The 19,254-nt window shown below is 44.9% G+C and overlaps 1 protein-coding gene across 1 annotated transcript in view; it reads right to left on the reverse strand.

The window, feature by feature from the left end:
* Nucleotides 1-5,557: 5,557 nt before the first annotated feature.
* The window catches only part of Soat1 (sterol O-acyltransferase 1), a 45,102-nt gene continuing 31,405 nt past the window's right edge, over nucleotides 5,558-19,254 (reverse strand). Inside the window, exons 6-16 of the mRNA XM_032915171.1 lie at nucleotides 18,180-18,287; nucleotides 16,856-17,138; nucleotides 16,083-16,161; nucleotides 15,271-15,352; nucleotides 14,894-14,939; nucleotides 13,372-13,501; nucleotides 11,780-11,877; nucleotides 11,463-11,561; nucleotides 9,800-9,935; nucleotides 9,216-9,361; nucleotides 5,558-8,288 (exon numbers count right to left, since the gene is read on the reverse strand). Coding sequence (XP_032771062.1) covers nucleotides 8,232-8,288; nucleotides 9,216-9,361; nucleotides 9,800-9,935; nucleotides 11,463-11,561; nucleotides 11,780-11,877; nucleotides 13,372-13,501; nucleotides 14,894-14,939; nucleotides 15,271-15,352; nucleotides 16,083-16,161; nucleotides 16,856-17,138; nucleotides 18,180-18,287 — 1,264 coding nt within the window. The 3' untranslated portion in view covers nucleotides 5,558-8,231. The remainder of the gene's footprint in view (nucleotides 8,289-9,215; nucleotides 9,362-9,799; nucleotides 9,936-11,462; nucleotides 11,562-11,779; nucleotides 11,878-13,371; nucleotides 13,502-14,893; nucleotides 14,940-15,270; nucleotides 15,353-16,082; nucleotides 16,162-16,855; nucleotides 17,139-18,179; nucleotides 18,288-19,254) is intronic.

A 19,254-nucleotide genomic window follows, 5' to 3' on the forward strand; every position in this document is an offset into this window, starting at 1 on the left:
AGTGTGCCTGGTTATTGGATCAAATGGCTATTCATTGTCGTGCAGGGGCAAATGGCAGATGGGGAGGACTGATTTCTGAAGGTTTAGGGTCCACTTAGACTCAAGTCAACCAAGATTGTGCCTCTGATTTGTGACGTGGATATGACAGTTTGTAAATTTAACGAGAACACTCTGTGGGGTGCCATGCCTAAGGCTGGCATGGCGCTCACTTTGATTTTACACTTTTATTTTAGGTCACGTGTATGTGCTTATGTGCGTATGAGGGAAGAGAGCCCAGAGAAGAGGGGATTCGATCCTCTGGTGCTTGGGAGCCACCTGACATGGGTTCTAGGAACCAAACTCAGGTCCTCTGCAAGAACAGTCTGCCCTCCTAACTACCAGACCATCTCTCCAGCCCCAAAGTGTTGATTTTCAATAATGCTGCTAGACGTGCAGACTCAATTTTCATTTTTAATAATGAAAAAAAAAATCATTAAATGGAATGTGGTGGATGGAGCACACTTGAAACCCCAGCACTTGATGCAGGTAGGAGGATCAGGAGTTCAAGGCCGTCTTTGGCTACATATTGAATTCTAGACCAGCCTGGGCTACATGAGAGATCATGTCTCCAAAAGAAAAAAAAAAACAAAAAACAAAAAAACTTATATGAACTGTAACCTGGGATCGGCGTATTTGTACAAAGCTGTGTTCTCAGTCATTTATATCAGTTAATTTCTAAAAAAAAAAAAAAAAAAAAAAAACCAAAAAACCTTTGAAGATACTCTACACCCTGCACTATTAAACATTTAGTCAATGGCTGGAGAGATGGCTCAATGGTTAAGAGAATTGACTGCTCTTCCAGAGGTTCTGAGTTCAAATCCCAGAAACCAAATGGTGGCTCACAGTCATCTGTAATGGGATCCGATGCCTTCTTCTGGTGTGTCTGAGGACAGCTACAGTGTACTCATATAAATAAGTAAATCTTTAGAAAAACATTCAGTCATGATCTAAAAACCCTATGTAAAAATAGTTGACTAAGCATGGTAATATACTCCTTAAATCCCAGCCTGGGAAGGTAGGGGTGTATCTTTGTGAGTTCCAGGCCAGACAAAGAGACCATCTTAAAACAAAACAAAAACAAAAATAAAAACAAGAAAAAACAAAACTTCAGAGAATAGGAGCTGTGAGCAGGAGAGGCTTAGGCACTATGCTTTGAAGAGCTCCAGGAAGAGCTGGGCTTTGAAATGTCTGCCGAGGAGTCACTGTAGAGCAGGGAGCACTCACTCACTATGTGGGAGGAAACAAGGACCTCCACCCACTGCTCCAGGGTCTTTAGAAAGTCACTTTCAACACTGTGGGGCAAGTTGAGATGCAGCTGTGACTACAAGGCCACACAGGAAGAGTTGTGGAACCAAATAAAACTGTCCAGAGAATTTTCTCCAAGACCAGGTGCACAGGAACTGAAAGAGCTCTGTGGGTGGCATTAAGGGCTCTGGAGAACAGTTTCATATTGTTTTGCACAGCATGAAAGATTTTGAAGCAAATGACATCATGGTGGGCCAGGACAGTGGGAAGGGGCCTTGTTTGTATAACCTCTGATGAGTAGGATGTCCTGGTAAAAACCATCACTCAGAAACAAACTGAATGGCTATGAAATGAAGACAGCTCTGCCAAAGCAAGGGATAGCAAGTGTAGCCAAGGGGGTTATGGAAACTTTAGTGGTTTCATTGAGGTAGTTTGGCGGTAACAATTCTGCCCATGGCAGTTTTGGTGGCAGCTGTGGTGGTGGCAATAGAAATGGCTCTCGTGGGATTGCTAATGACAGTGGTTCTGGAGGATGTGGCCTTGGCTATTCTGGAGGAATGAGTACGCACAGCAGAGGCGGTGGTCAGGGGCGGGGTTATGGAAAGCCAGGCAGCAGCTATGTGGGACAGCAGCTGTCCAAGAGGAATAATGGAGGTGGCAGCACCTGGCAGCGAAGGCGAGAGCTGCAGGGACCTTTACTGTGGTAATATCCTCAGTCATCAGACTTGGGACAGTGTAGAAGCCTCAGAGGCAGCAGCTCTGGCCCTGTGATTGCGAAGGCCAATACGTTGCCGAAGCGTATAACTGAGGTGGCCTTCAAGGTGTGGTGGTGGTGGACGGTTCTAATTACTTCCAGGTAGCAAAGTTAACAGGCACAGCCGGGGAAGCCTCAGGTTACAACTCAGAGCAGCACCAAGGTGGCAGGGCCTGTCGCAGAGATGTTTTAGAGGATCCTCCTGAGTACAGGGGGAGGAACCCATCAAGGACTGTATTTGTGCCCATGTACCAGGGCGTTCTGTTGTTTCTGTACGTTGGGGGCGGTGGCTAAGACTTTTATGCTGTTAGCTGACCAAGATGCTGAATGAATGTGTCTGTTAAAGGGACTAGCGACTGGGAGTGAATGACTCAATGGTAAACACGGTAGCTGTGCAAGCCACTTCCAGCACCCATGGGTGTGAGCTGTGCCTATTCCAGGTCTCCTTTAACCCCAGCACGGGGGAGGCGGAGACAAATCTCTAGGCCAGCCTGGTCTATGTAGGGACTTCCAGGCCACTCAAGTCTTCAGTATGAGACTATCTCAATGACAATAAAAAATCAACAAAAGTGTGGCTCAGCATTTAAGAGCACTAACTGCTCTTCTAGAGGTCCTGAGTTCAATTCCCAGCAGCCACATGGTAACCATCTGTAACGGGATCTGATGCCCTCTTCTGGTGTGTGTGAAGACAGCTACAGTGTGTTAATGTATAAAATTAAAATCGTGTGCCTGTGACCAAGGTGCTGAGAAGACAGATCACGGGCTTTGCTGACCAGCCTTCTAGTCAAGAGTGGGTCCGGGTTAAGGAGACTCAAGGGACTAAGGCAGCGGTGAATGAACCAGACACCTGATGTCCTCTGATCTGCATATTCACCACAGATGCAAACAGCTACACACACTGAAGGTCTTTTTCTAAATAAATTTATTTACCGTATTCTTCACATATGCAGTAGTCTGCCATTTTGTATATGAACACAAACTTTAAGAAGTTTTCAGGAGACTGTGAACAATATGAATTAAACAAATTCATCACGCCAGTGATTAAAAACCTGCAGGAAGAGGTAATCGAAATTCAGGAGTAAAAAGACGACCAGAAGCTATAGCTATGTTTAATCATACACCACACACACACACACACACACACACACACACACACACACACGCACACACACGCACACACACACATTTAAAGACAGCTTTTCCTTCTGTGACCCATGACGTGCAGACCTAAGACAGGAAGGCAGCTGCTGCAGTCCAAATGGCAGGGTGTAGACCAGGACTCCAGCTCTCTCCACACAGAAGAGCCATCCATGCTCCGGCATTCAGACTGCATCTCTAATGACGAGGTGTGAGTACTGCCTGTTTCAACAATATTCAAAACCAGTAGTACTATGGCTACCCGTCAGTAAGATGCACGCCGCCACCAGGCCCTGGGTGCATCTACTTACCTGCAGGAAAGTGCTCCATGAGCAGGGCATGCTGAGGTAGAAATGGGCAACGTGGTGGCGTAGAGAGAGAACAAACATACAGGAAACGGGGATACATGCATCTTTTTTCGATTTAAACACAAAACAATTTGAGGCAGTTCTGAAAATAATACACCTTTTCTCAAGTCTAAATTAATTTAAAGGCATTTACAGAAGAGAAAAGGATGCACTAAGGACTAGAGGACTCCGGTCCGTTCCTACCAACTTAGAACTAATTGTTTCCATCTACTGATATCTCAGCTTCTTGTTGAGCTGAAGGTGAGGATGGCTCCGATCTCTGTTTCAACAGCCAGCTGTCTCTATTCTCTGGTAAACGGGGCTTTTATGTCTCATTCCGACAGAAGGCCTGGTGCTCCGGTAACCATTGAAGCTGTAGTGATGTTGAAACCAACAACCCTCAACTGTCACCCACTGCTGTACTCCTCACCCTGTCTCCTTCAGCATCACAGCCATAAAAGCCTAGACACTGAGAGCGCTTTGCCAACTCGGGTTGTTATACTAGCACTGGGGGGAAATTACAGGAAATGATCACTTCAGATTAGTCAGCAAGACACTCACCTTTACCAATCAAAGTAGTGAGCTATCTTCAACTAAGGAATTTATTCTAGGGCTGGAGAGATGGCTCAGTGGTTAAGAGCACTGACTGCTCTTCCAGAGGTCCTGAGTTCAATTCCCAGCAGCCACATGGTGGCTCACAACCATCTGTAATGGGATCTGATGCTCTCCTCTGGTGTGTCTGAAGACAGCTATAGTGTACTCACATACATAAAATAAATACAACTTTAAAAAAAAAAAAAAACCTTCAATTTTTAAAAAAAGAAATTTATTCTAAGGCTGGACTTCTAGCTCAGTGCCTTCCCAGCATGCACGAGACCATGCATGGGCTTACTCCCTGATACAGCACAAAAAGAAATTGATCCTGCCTCCGAAGGCTACTTGTTACGCTGTCACAAGTCCTCATTAGGTTCCTTCCACTCAACAGTCCTGGGGCCTGGCTCTGAAATATGCACACTGGATCTAAACACGTGCCCTAAGTACCCAGGTAACAACACTGGTTCTAAACACGTGCCCTAAGTACCCAGGTAACAACACTGGATCTAAACACATGCCCTAAGTACCCAGGTAACAACACTGGATCTAAACACGTGCCCTAAGTACCCAGGTAACAACACTGGATCTAAACACGTGCCCTAAGTACCCAGGTAACAACACTGGATCTAAACACGTGCCCTAAGTACCCAGGTAACAACACTGGTTCTAAACACGTGCCCTAAGTACCCAGGTAACTAGAGCAGCAGCGCTTGCTCTCCGAAGGCTTGCCACCCGCCTCCTCTAATGTTAAGGCAGACAAACCTAAAGTGGTTTGGGAGGACAAAACACGACTGCTGAGCCACCTCTCCAGCCCTGTGTCTTGTTTTGTTTTCTTCTCTTTCCCAGAGACAGAGGCTCTCTGTGTAACCTTGGTTATCCTGGAACTCTCTCAGTAGACCCAGCTAACCTCAAACTCAAAAGATCCACCTATCCATCCATCTCTGCCTCTCACGTGCCGGGATTAAAGGCATGGACCTTCACTACTGGGGTAAATTCCACCTTTTTAGGTTATATAGACCAAGTGAGTGATTTTCAAACATGATGTGACTTGTCTAGAAAACCTGTGATATTCAACTTTTAGGCAAGAACAAATTTTAAGTTTCAAAACAAGTTACATATCATAAATGAATTAGATCTGCAACAATGTTTACAGATACAATTATTTCTATATTGTACTGTCTTAACCTGCCAACATCAACTTTTACCTCAAATAGAAGGGAAACAGGTACCAAATGCTGTGGTTACTGACAAGTTAAAAGCAGCCCCAGTCGGGCATTGTGGTGCAAGCTTTAGACCCTGCACTTAGGAGGCAGTTCCAGGACAGCCCAGCCAACATGAGTTCTAGGACAGGCAGAGTGACCCTGTTTCAAAAATGAGCAAACAAACAACAACAAAAACCCCAGTCTTAAGTCTTCTAATTAAATTCTAACACGAGGCAAGCGACATTACCCAGGCAATTTTAATACATTCGTCCACCAACACAAAAACCCTAAACTTGCTCCCTCTCCCTCTTATCTGAGACTGGGAATAATCCAACACGGAAGTAATAAAAGTCGAAGCAGACATCCAAGTGCAAAGGGAAATACTGAGCACACAGTAGTTTTCTTGCATGGTCGTTTAAAGTCACGGTTATCATAAATACTTACAGAAAACACTAAATCCCCTACTTTGTAGACAAATTGTTTTAACAGAACACAACTTTCTCCCGTTGGCATACAGTGAACAATGAACAAGCCCGCTTGGAACACACTATTAGCAAGAGGTTTTGGTTTTATTTTCTTTTTAAAGAGTCTAGCCGTGGTTTGAAAGAAAGACTCCAGTCAGCAATGTGGCCATGGCTGCCAACCAGTCTTCTTTCACAGAAGTGGCCACCTCGTTTAGGGTTTTGTATTTTTTGAGGTTTTCCTAAGACGCTCTCTGAATTCTAAGTAGTTTGCAGGCTTACACACATTATTATCATCTAAAATCTTAACAGGAAAAGAATTCCTATAAGAGGCCTTCTGTGGCAGCACAGGCTTTATAAACACTGGCACCTGAGGAGGCTGAGGCAGGAGGATGTGTGGTCCACCCATGCCAGCCTGGCTGTGGAGAAAGGTCTTATCTCAAAAAAGAGCAGGTGAGGTGGGAGGGCGGCCATATTCAGTCCAACAAATTGGAATGTATAACTGCTACAAAGTAACACCCTTTCCTGAAAATGCATACATAGTCCTTCAAAGACAGGGACCCCCTGAAATCCCACCCCCTTATTTCAGAAGCCTGGCTTATAACCGAGTCCCAGGCCAGTCTGCTCCCTCCTCACATTTAAAATGCCATCACACATAAAAGTGACCAGCTTGTTTTAATCTTTAAGACACAAGCCAGGACTTCATAGGCTCCATTCACAGATTATTGAGGGACTATGGTTCTGTGATAGCACAGAACATTAGTGTTGGGGAACAAAGAACTGATGAGGATGGTGGAATGGACAGAAACAGCCACACCTTATCTCCAGCTGTGGTCAAGGAAGCAGGTAAGAAGCTTGGAGAGACTCGGTCCTAAGGGAGAGTGACTATCCACAGAGCTTCTTGTGAGACTCAGTGATGTTTAAAGCCACTCTGAGAAGACTTCCCAAAACTGTCTGAATAGTTGCCAGGAAACCACCGACGTGACTGTGCCATGGGATTTTGAGTGTGAGCGACTTTTAAGGCTCATTGCTTTAGGCAGGAGGTTGAACTACCTGGTCTATGATATCCTTCTGATGCACAATCCTCACACACATAGGCTTGCCTTGCACACAAACACAGCAGGTCCGTCTGACACACCAGGTGAGGAACGGGCACCTCACAATGTGCAAATGTCCCATAATGAGTACATGTCCTTACAAATGATCACATAGTAATTTATTTCATCTAAAAATATACTGTTAAAGTATAATGACTGAGCAGACGTTTCAGAAGCCAGCTTCTGGATCCTTAGTGGCCATTTTAGTATTGTCAGTAGAGATCAGTACTTCCACTATGGACTCACTAGTCTAGAACAAGGAAAGTCACTACACATTAGACAAAGCAATTGTACCAAAGGATACTTCTAAGTAACTTCAAAGAAGTTATAACCTAAAAGTTTTTTTAAAAAAATCTTGGCCAGACATGGAGATGTCTTCTGTAATCCTAGCACTTCGGAGACAGGAGCAGAGGTCGGGGTTCAAGGCCAGCCAGACTACATAGCAAGTTCAAGACCAGCCTGGGCTACATAGCAAGATTCCCACCTCTATAAAACCAAAATCAAAAAACCAACAATAAAATCTTCCACAGAACTTCTATGATAGAATAATTAAAAACACATGGCCAGCTCAGAGAGCCTGTATTAAAATGACCTTTGAAGTTTCAAAAGGAAATGTCTTTTTTCTCTTTCTACTTACTTCTGACCCTTGAATTTGTCCTAGAGTGTTGAGTTCAAGGGAAAGAACACTAACTGTTTAAAAGAATCACTACTTACACAGAAAGTGGAAAACAGAACAGTAGACCAGAACTTTTGGAAAAATACAATGGAAGGGCCAGGGTGTGGCTCAGTGTGCCCTCCCTGAGCAACACCCTGGGTTCCACTCCCAGCACAAAACAAAGCAAAACAAAAGAGCAACAAAAGAGAGGAGCAAAATGCATAACAAGATTATCTTTGGAAAATAGGCAATTTTTCTTCTCTACCAAAAATATCAAAATTTATTTCTTCTCAACTGCACCTGATTGCCTCCTGATAGTGTGCATGATAAAGCTAAGTTCAGAGATACGGAGATGATGGCTTCCTAAGTGTTCTGGCTAATTCATGGCCAAGATATGTTTAGTCTCTGGTTGGACGGAATCAAAGAAATAAACAGAACTACCAAGGCTTGACCTGAGATAACCCTGCCAAAATCTGCCATCGCTTCAGCTGTTGGTCTCCTTTCTCCCCCAAAGGGAACAAAACAAAAAAAAAATCACTATGTGAAGGTCCCACAGCCCAACTCCAGGTGAGCCATCGGAAACGCCGGCGAGCTCCAAACAACGTGGCATAGGTATTCAGTAACTGCTGGAGACGGCTGGCTCAGAATCAGGAAGAATATCCAATCCTCAGTGGCAAGAAAGGAGGCGGAGCCAGGGCTTCTAAAACACGTACCGACAGGTCCAGGTCCGCGGCCGGACATAATCCAGAAATGTAGGCTATGGTGGGAGAAATGAAGAGTAGTACACGTGAATTAGGCATGGGGCAGGTACTGGCAGAACATTATACACTGACTTCTCTACGCTACCTCCCAGCATTTCAGTGACCTTTTTCCTTTTTCTTTTTTTTTTCCTTCGGAGCTGGGGACCGAACCCAGGGCCTCGCACTTCCTAGGCAAGCGCTCTACCACTGAGCTAAATCCCCAACCCCTTCAGTGACCTTTAAGGTAAAAGAAACCCCCTAATTCAAAAACCATTGAGATGTCTTCTACTGACAGCACCAATTAATTCAACTGAGAAGCTTCGCCAAGAAGTTTCTCAATTTCAGCAAGGTTCATTCAGCTCCATGGACCATGGATCAAATGGAAACAGACAGTGTCTCTCAGCATCGTGACAGCTTATTTTAGCAAAACTCAGTTTTAGCCTAAAGTCTAAACGGAGGTAAGACTAGACAGTAAGGCCAATGCACAGGACTATTGGTGATCCTTTCCGTGCAGGAAAGAAAGATGGAGTAAACAAAACCTGAGCGGAAGCACAAGGGAGACAAAGAAAGAAAGAATAACCCGGGAGCGGCAGTCCCGACTCAGGGCTGGCTGACATTTAGAAGCGCTATTGCTTCTGGGGAATGGAGGTGAAAATGTCCATGTTTCAGAGGCAGGGAGGCACGTGTCACTGGGAAAACCCTGGAGATGGAAAGCCACAGGGAGGGAAGAACAAAGAAAATCAAGAATCTGCAGCACTGAGTGAAGCCAGTGAAAGGAGCAGGCTTTGGAGGAGCGCAGTCAGACCGGGAGGTAGACCGAGGCTCATATCCTACTCCCTCAGTTCAAGCAACCACCTTCACTCTCCACCACGGTACTATCCTCCGGATCACCACCCACCCCTCATCAGGGGGCGGTGGACACCCTAGCTGGGCTGGCAACTCACGTTCTTCAGAGGACAGTGCTGACGAGCATACCACTCTTGAGAGTAAAAGCACAGAATGACTCCATGGCCGAGGAAGAGAGAAGCCCAAACCATGATGTTCCAGACTGGCCTTTTCCGACTGTCATTAACGATGAAGTTAAAAGCCACTGAAGTCAGAAAGAAAACAGAAATACAGTTATCCTGCTGCAGTCTACCAGGGATGAGGGCTCATCCTGCTCGCTGACTCTATGAGTAAATGATGCTAACTACTGAAATCTATCACTTATCCCTACTAGTTATCACTAACCAATAGGAAACCAACAAAGCAAAAATGTATTTCAGGGAGAGGTTCCTCTCTACATGCTCAAACACAGGCCCGTTCTCAGGAGTGCACAGTGACGGCGTTTACTATTGGTCCCCAAGTCACTAGCTGTTCACGTCTCCCTGCAGCGTGCAAACACCTGGGACAGCTGCGTGCAATTATTCCAAGTCAGTAGTCTGCCCCCCCACCCCGCCCCCGCTAAACGAGCTGCCTTGACACGGTGTCCCCTTCTCGCTCTGCTTCCTGCCTCACTTCCTCCTTTGCAGCAGTCACTGTCACTCACTTCCAAAGAACATGAAGAGCACGAAGAGCACTGGGTAGAAGTAGCTCAGGCAGACAGCGAGGGCGTACTCGTGCACCACTGCTGACAGGGCGAACACGGCCAACATGGCGGCAGGCTTGAACCTCTTCGAGAAAAACTAAGGCACAAAGAAAATATCAGAGTTAGTAACTTGAACAAAAACTGTGTGCACAAATAACGAGACAGGAGGGTCGCGTGCTGAAGGCACTGCTCATCGTGTTTGACTTTCCGAGCTACCCTTAGGCTGATCTGAATGCGAGGCTCTGGTTTGGATATGAGGTGTCTGCCCAAGGCCTTGTGTGCTGAGGGCTCGGTTTCTGGGTGGTGGTGCTATTTTAGGAACGTTCCAGAAGCATTATTCAGTTCAGCCAGGTTTCATATATACACTACAGGCTAGTCTTGAACTCCTGACCTTTCCCCTCCCTCCACCTTCCGAGTGCTCACAGAACTACACCAAGCTCAAATTTCAATCACCAGAGGGATGCTGTATGTAGAGCAGACATCCATTTCATAACAAGATCGAAAAACGAGACTGGCCTCAGCCTAACATGGGACTTCACTATGAGAGGGGGAACTCACGGCCTAACACGTCAGTCAGGAGGCGGATGGCACACTTGCTTAGCAGTGAAAATACTTAAGAGACACCTGTGCTAACCAGAAATACAGACTAAACCTAGTTACTCTAAATACATCACGCTCCAAAGCATGGCTCACTTAAACCTGTTTCTGCTCGGTGAGAGACAAATCCACTTTTAACAAAGAAACCAACCCAAATGAAAGTGTGTGTGGTACACAGAGGGTAGAGGAACTCTGCAAATTTCAGGCCTACCTGGTCTACAGAGGAAGGAAAGAGGGAGAGGAGGGGAGGAAGGGGAGAGGCAGAACAAGTGAAGGATGGTGAAACTGTATGTGCGTCTGCGTGTGTGTACATACGTGCGTGCGCACACGGAAGTGTGAATAGAGGGAAATTATTTGTTGGCGATGAAATTCTTTAAGGTCCTCGGAAGCTGGGTCACTTCAGCTCCTACACGCAAACCTCTAAGAACTGTCATTTTGTAACGGGTAGTGAAGTCCAGAGAAAGGCATGATATTGTCCTAGTAACGTACACAATGGTTTTCATTGTATACCATTTCATCGGTGCCATTCTTGGCATATGGGTTCTTAGATGCAAACTTGCAAATGGACAAGAAGCCATAACCCCTTCTTCACAGGCAATTAAACACAACTCTCTCCAGTTCATGCAGCTCTGCCTTGTAAGAATCCCCATTTTTCATGTTTGTTCGGCTGGCTTTTGTTTAGCAACAGTTCCTTACCTCGTAGCTCTGGCTGGCTGCCCTGGAACCTATGATGTACAGCAGCCTGGCCTTGAACTCACAGATCCACCTGCTGCTGCCTCCCAAGTCCCGGGAGTTGTGTGCCACCATGCGAGACCTTTTGTAAAGATTTACTTCTTGTATTTTTATGTGTATAGATGTGTACCACCTGCATGCTGGCCCATGCAGAAGAAGGTATCTGATGCCCTGGAACTACAGGTACATGTGGTTGCAAGCTGCCCAATGTGGGTTCTGAGAACTGAGTCATCTCTCGAGGCCCCTCAAAATCCCCATGTCCTCCTCCGTATCACCCATAGGTCCTGCTGCTCACCCAGAGGAGGTCCTTGTAAACATAGTAGTAGAGCCAGTCGTGGACCACCACATTCCAGGTCCTGTAGTAGTTGGAGTACGACGTAGAGTTCCACCAGTCCTGGGGGAAAGAAAAGCTGTCAAATCACAGAGCAAACCCTGACCGTTTCAAATAGTGCCCATGCCTGATATAACTGTTTGTCCACACACTGATGCTAAAAATCCCAAAAGGCATGTGGGCAGTTAGTATTAATACTGACGCCACACACACACACACACACACACACACACACACGCACGCACGCACGCAGTATATATGCTATATAATGCATTCAATACCTTATAAAACATCCTGTCACCAAAGCGTAACATTTCAGCAAAGGCATTGAGCCAGCAGTGCAAAAAGGCAAAGAACGAGAGGAACAGCATCAGCACACCTGGAACAAGAGTGACAACGTGAAGGCCCTCTCCGGGCAGCCTGCACAACCAGCTGTCATAAACACACCGGCGTGGGGCACTGCCTGCGGCCTGCCAGGAGTCCAGCTCACCCAGTGCAGAGTGATACAGTGCACCTTGGAAAGGGAGGTTTTTTTTTTTTTTTAACTTAAAAAAACAAAAATTTTCGATGTAATTTTAAGATGGCTCCAGCCTGGTTTAAGGAAATGCCTGGACATGCGGCTGAGCTTGGTGCCCCAGACCCTTTAACTCTGCCCTGTGTGCTGTGAACACCATCTACAACAGGACCTCCATTCCAAGGTACACCAGGCCTTTCTATCTGTCCTTCTGTCTGAAAACCTTCCCACCACTTTTCTATAGACAATATTTTGTAATTAAACCATTTTTAGTTGGGTATATTTTCCAATGCGCGGTGTTAAATGTCATCTCTAACATGAGAAACAAACCCCACAGTTGTTCTCTTCCTTCAAGTACTTATCATACCACACTGCTGGAAAGCACCCATTGCAGGCCCATCCGCTTGATTCTCTTGTCCAGAAAGATCTATTTGCTGGACGATATAGGATAAACTGAAAGTGGCTTTAAAATACGTTCCTCAGAGCTGGAAAGATGGCTCAGTAGTTATGAGCACAGACTGCTTTTCCAGAGGTCTGAGGTTCGATTCCCAGCACCCACTGATAGCTCACAACTATTTGTGACTCCCAGTCCCGGGGCATCGGACACCCTCTTCCGACTTCCACAGCTACTGCAAACACATGGTACACATACATTCAGGCAAACACTAATACACATAATATAAAAATAAATTTTAAAAGATCTTAAAATATGATCCTTAATCCCATGAAGCTTACGTCAGTGAGTTACCCAGGGGAGCTGAAGCTCTTATAGGAACAAAAGGTGACAACAGACAATGCTAAAACTTAGCCAGTGGAGAGACAAGATGGCTGAGCCGAGGAGGCTCCTGCAGTAAAGATTATCTGCATCATCACACCGGCGTCCTCAGCACTGGCACAGTAGGAACTTGTGCGTTCAAGGAAAAAGTGTGGAGTGAATGAATGTGGTATGGTCTGGTGAAAAGCAGACAGGTAAGAAATGGTGGCAAATTAAGACTTCTAAATGTGGCCAGAGCATCCTGTGTCCTCTGGAGAGTGACCCCTACACCATTAAAGGGTTTAGCACCAGGAAGAGGTTACCAGTGACTGTATGGGTATTTGATGGTAAGATTGAGAGGTTATAAGAACTGAATAGAAAGAGGAAGACAGACATAGATGAGGCAGTTGGAGGAAGCAGACTTAAGCAAGAAGTGAAACTACAAGGGCATTTCACTTCTCAGCGGACGGAGAAGTGGTGGACGGGAGGGTGTGTGGCTGAGTTCATAGATAAATCAGAGAACTAAAGGTACAGCAGCTCCAGACAGCGGCTCCTACTTTCTTCCCATCGACAGGCATGGACAAACTGACGAGCGCCCAGGTTACCTGGCAAGATGGAGTTAAATACACACAGGACCAGGACACGAGCACTAAAGGGCTCCTGTTTGATATTCCGGAACAGAGGGGCGCAGAGTCTCTCAAAGATGTAGTACACATAAAACAGGCAACCAAAAACCTGGAACACAGGAGAGAAAACCACGGCGTCTTGGTATAAAGACAGAGAGGGCATGGCTTCCTCCCAGAGAACAGCATGGATAACTAACGTTTACACACACCCACTGAACCCAGCACAACTCACAGTTGCTCTCTAGAGATGGCCGACCTGCAGAGAGGGTTTCAAGCTTTAATCTACCATGGATTCTTCCTGACCACTTACTGAAGACTGCTTTGTGGCCCAGGCTGGCTTCAAACTCTCAATAATCCCCCTGCCTCGGCAAGCCTAAGTACTGATTTACAGACATGTGTCACCACACCTGGCCCAAATGGCTTTTTAGACAATTATCAAAGAACCTGTTTATGACACCTAGAACAATAACTCATTTTACAACTGAGTATTTGACATAAACAGAACTTAAAATGTGATTTTCTGGGATTTCTGATTCTCAAAATGAGTGAGGAAGAATTGGGGAGTTCCAAGCAGACCCCACACATGCCACTAACACCCAGAAAAGGCAAAGGGAAAGCTATCTAGGGTCTTACCAAGATGACCAAACAGAATTACTTCAACCCAAATATTCTTTAATGAAGAAAATGACCTTAGACCCGGCAAAGCACAAACCATGGCCTGCGTTGGAGGAACTTAAAAGGCTCAGGTCTTGACGGAAAGCATTCTTGAGCTGTTTTGTTTTGTTCTTTTGAGACAGGGTCTCACTATTCAGTCCTCGTTGACATTAGAACTCAAAAAAGATCTTCCTGCCTCTGCCTCCCAAGGGCTAAAATCAAAGGCATGAGCCACCAACCCTGGCTCATTTTAAATAGATTTTAAAGAGACAGACATGATGGCACATGCCTTTAATTAAGCACTTGGAAGGCAGAGGCAAGCAGATCTCTGTGAGTTCAAGGCCAGCCTTGTCTACATACTGAGTTTTAGGACAGCCAGAGTTACAGATTAGAGAAATCCTATCTCAAGAAAATGTACAGGGCTGAAGAGAGGACCCAGCAGTTCAGAGCACTGGCTGCTCTTCCAGAGGACCAAGGTTCAGTTCTAGCACCTACAGGGCAGCTCACACCTATCTGTAATGCAAGGCTTCTGACACCTCACACAGACATACATGCAGACAAAACACCAATGCATATAAAATAAAAATAAATCATATAATTTTTAAAAGAAGCCCATTTGGTTTTGTTGTTGCTGTTTTTCTCGAGACAAGGTTTCTCTATGTAGCCCTGGCTGTCCTGGAACTGGATCTGTAGAGGAAGCTGGCCTGCCTTAGCCTCCCAGGTGCTGGGACTAAAGGTATGTGACAAGAAGCCCATTTGTTAAAATATAAAATAAAATAAAAATCTTAAAAATAAAAAATAAAAATATACCAAACAATAACACATTAAGCAACGTTTTTAAAGTTACCTGTAAAAACTGCATAGCAACATAACCCCATCTTACAGTAGGAGTCCTGAAGAGAGAGAAAAATAAGCAATGAACTATTTCTGCTTTGTCCTTTTATCTACAATGTAAATAACCTAACACTGGTTTTCTACACAGAATATCATTTATGGGCTGGAGGAATAGTTTGACAGGACAGTGTACCACAAACTGATCTCTAATACCCCCTCAATTTTAACAACATCAAAATTATAACAAGATTATACAACTCTATCAAGGATTATTAATTAGCACTGCCCTGCTAGGATGAGCACCGAAGGCATTCGGTTCTCTCTGTGGCCTCCAAAGCCGTCCCTCACTGGGCACCTCTGTGCCCCACAACTTCCTCCCTTTCACATTACCTGGGGTAGCTGTCTCGGTAAATAAGTGTAGGAGCAAACAGGAAGTACAGGTACTGGTTGACTGTGGGTACCGGAACCGTGCCTAAAAAAGGAAGACCAGTGGGTTACAAGATCTTGACTTCACCCAGAAAACCAGAAGAGCCAAGACAGCAACAAGAACGGGGGAGTGGGTAAGGAGTGGCGCACATCTTTAATCCCAGCAGATCACCTTTAATATCAGGCAGATTAAGGTTGGTTGGCAATGCTGGGCAGCGGTGGGCACACCTTTAATCCCAGCACTCTGGAGGCAGAGGCAGGCAAATCTAAGTTCCAGGCCAGCCTGGTCCATAGAGTGAGTTCTAGGACACTGATGGCTACATAGAGAAACCCTGTCTCAAAAAACAAAACACAAAAACCAAAACCCAACAAACAAAAGAGCAGAACAGGGAAGAACAGCGTGACCTGTTGGCTCCCCTTCCCCTTCCTGGTCTACTAAGATGACTTGTTATTCATGCAATAGCCCAGTACTGCCAATCTCTCCAAGCCATTCCCGTGACTGAGATAAAAATCCCAGAGTGGGAAGCAAGGGTTTGCAATGTAAGCAGACACAGTGGGGTGGGGCTATTAACATCCATGGGTGCCAAGTTACAGGAGTCCTCGGATAACTGTTTTCATTATAGGTAAAAGGACAAAATGGAACGTCAGGAAACAATGAGTCTTCCAAATCAATGTGGATCCCGTGCACTTAGAATGTAATACAGTCCACACATGACACAATGTCATCCCAGAGCCAGAAGTCCCATCAACAGCCCGCTAAGAAAGCAGTTGCATACTTGATTTCTCCTTGGCTGCATTTAGAACTCGTGGCACATTCTCTCTGACATACGAGTGAGCCTTCATTACCAAACGAATCTGTAAAAGCAGAAAGCAGAAGGAAATGAATTTCCTACCTCCATCTCCTATAAGTAACTCTAGAACTACATTGGCTAATAACATCCACACAAAAGAACTTAAATTTGCATATACCAACTCAAGTTAGCCTTTATAAAGGCAGAAAAAAAACCTTCCAAATAAAGATATAATATTATAGGTTTATTTTTTTAAAAAAAATGGGAAATTAAAAATCTGTTTAAGGGAGTCATGCATGGTGGTGCACTCCTTTAATTCCAGCCCTTGGGAGGAAGGGACAGATGGATCTTTGTAAGTTCCAAGCCAGCCTGGTCTACATAGTGAGTTCTAGGATAGCCAGGGCTACATACTGAGACCCTGTCTCAAACAAAATAAGACAAAACAAAACAAAAACAAACAAACAAACAAAAAAAAACTTCAATAAAAAGTATTTAAGATCCAAATAACTGAAATAGAGTGATTTTTTTAAAAATATTACCCAGTTAAACACTTCAATTCTGAAGCCATCCATAGTGGAGCACACCTGCGATCCCAGGATTTGGGAGCGAATGGCAGGAAAATAGGACTTAAGCTGGTGGTACTGAGATCTGAAGAGCATGGGTCCAGCACTAGCATCAGTTAAGAACAGCACAGTACCACAGTACCACATCATTATTACTAAGCATGACATCACTCCCAGTAACACTCAAATCCTTACCTGCTCAAGTATCAGAATGAACCGGGAGGCCGGGGGCAGCGTGTATGCTAAGACAACATATGTTGGTATAAAACCGAGGATTCCAAGTTGAAAGACCAAGAAGAATGCGCCGTGGATAAGGGAATAGATGAGTGGGTGGGAACTCTTGCTGTAACCATGGGCCCAACGCTGGAACAGGAAATAGGGGATTGCCAGTGTAGACAGGAACATGGCCCACCATGTCCAAATAACAATAGGAAATTGGCCAAAAGCATAAGCCAGGAGACTGAACTCAAGGACCAGCCTGTGGGGGAGAAAAGGGAAAAGAGTGAAACTTTGATATGCAAGGAATGCTCAGAACTCAACACTCTCTCTCTCAGAGACAAACACTCACACACTCACACAGACACACACACACACACACACACACACACACACACACGCAGATAGACAGATACACACACACACACACACACACACACACACACAAGCTTTCGGACTTTTGGAGATAGTAACATATCAAGGTCATGGGTATCAGCATGTCACACATGTTCATTATACCACTGTTCACAGAACTAGGTTATCGAGCCAATTTAAATGTCCATCAATGGCGGACGTGTAATAAAAATGTGGTTTATATACATAACGAAATTTTTATTGGCATAAAAAATGAAGTTATTTACAGGAAAACAGGTGCAAACTGGAGAAAGTCTTATTAAGGGAATTACATCAGCCTCAGAGAGATACATACATACTACATGTTTTCTATCATTTGTGGGCCCCAGTCTTTATAGACACCCAAGAGCACGTATGTCCTGTGACAAGAAAGCAGAAGCAAACTGGCACAGAAAGGACTAAGAGGAGGGTACAGAGAGGAGGGCAGCCTCGTCCTCTACGGGAAAATAAGTTCACTGGACATTAGACACCTGCACGATGTGCCTTATGTGTCCTGCATAACAGAGAGAGAGAGACAGAGAGACAGAGAGAGACAGAAAGAGAGAGAGAGAGAGAGAGAGAGAGAGAGAGAGAGAGAGAGAGAGAGCTTTAAAGAGCCGAGGCACACAGCTTCAGCACCCTTACAGCAGAGCTCTCCTGCACAGGTCCGCCCAGCAGTTGGGAGGTGGGGGAAGGCACATCGGGAGCTCAAGATCATCGTCAGCTATGTGGTAAGTCTGAGACTGGCTAGACTACTTTCTCAAAAATGATTATAATGATGATAGGAGAAATAAAACTCTTTTAGGAGAGAAGAAATTCATCATCGAATTGGCTGCCTTAGAACTTTTTTAAGCAAATAAGAAGAGTCAACTTTTCACACATCAGCTGGCTAAGCAGCCTCTTGCCTTACCTTCCTTCATCGATGTAATCCACCACGAGTGTGCTAAGGATGAAGATGATGAGGAGGGCAATGAACATGTGGTATATTGTTCTGATGTGGTCCACTTCAAACAGCTCGCTGCAAGTGTAGGACAAGCAAGCCATGATTAATAATCTGATGTACCACACAGCAAAGGCACTCTTCAAAGCCGTTTACAAGCTGTTTAATCTACTTTTCAAGGAATCTCTTTTAAAAATCAAAAAACACCTTTAGTTCCAGCTCTGAGTTCAAGGACAGCCTGGTCTACAGTGCAAGTCCCAGGACAGCCAAGTCCATCAGAGAAACCCTGTCTCAAACCAAAACAACCAAACAAAACATAAAAGCTCAAAAGAGTACAATATTAAGTCTGCAATACACAGAAATTAAGGACACAATCAAGGTAAAAATAATGGATCCTTAAACTTTTGTTTTCCAAAACAGGACAGTGACTCACAAACAGCACGGCCGCTTTTAGAGAAGGATCTGCATCTAGAAAACCCTCCCATGGCACTTTAGTCTGTGCACAAAGGCTAGCTGCTGACAAGAAGGACGAACTCTCAAACCCTGACACCAACTTAAAGCACAGCCATTCCTCAGCACCTTCCACTTTCCGATGGCCGATGAGACTTCAGACTGGGCTGTTTTCCTTTTAACTGAAATGACATTCTGGTCGGCTGCTCCCTCCCCAATGAACACCTTCTGTACCCAACTCTAACAAGGGTTGGAGCCGTGGCCTTGGGACGCATGTGCAGCTTCTAAACCACTTGGAAGAATCTAAAGTATTCTTAAGCCTCTATTTAAAGGTTTGTCAGAACCTCATGAAAACCCAGCCAAGACATTTCCTTGGTCACATTTCTGTCTTTCTTTCTTTTTTTTAAAGTTCAAGTGTATTTTAATTGATACTTTTTCTCCTCTCCTTTGCTTTCTCCCTCCCTCCCTCCTTGTTAATGAGGACTGAACTCCGGGCTTCAGGCAGATCTAGGAGAGCACTCAGAGCATTCTACCACTGAGCTGCCACCCGTTTCATTCCATTAAGTTTTCAACAATGCAGTTCTTTTTTTTTAAT

Source organism: Rattus rattus, chromosome 10 (assembly GCF_011064425.1).
Source record: "Rattus rattus isolate New Zealand chromosome 10, Rrattus_CSIRO_v1, whole genome shotgun sequence".
NCBI lineage: Eukaryota > Metazoa > Chordata > Mammalia > Rodentia > Muridae > Rattus > Rattus rattus.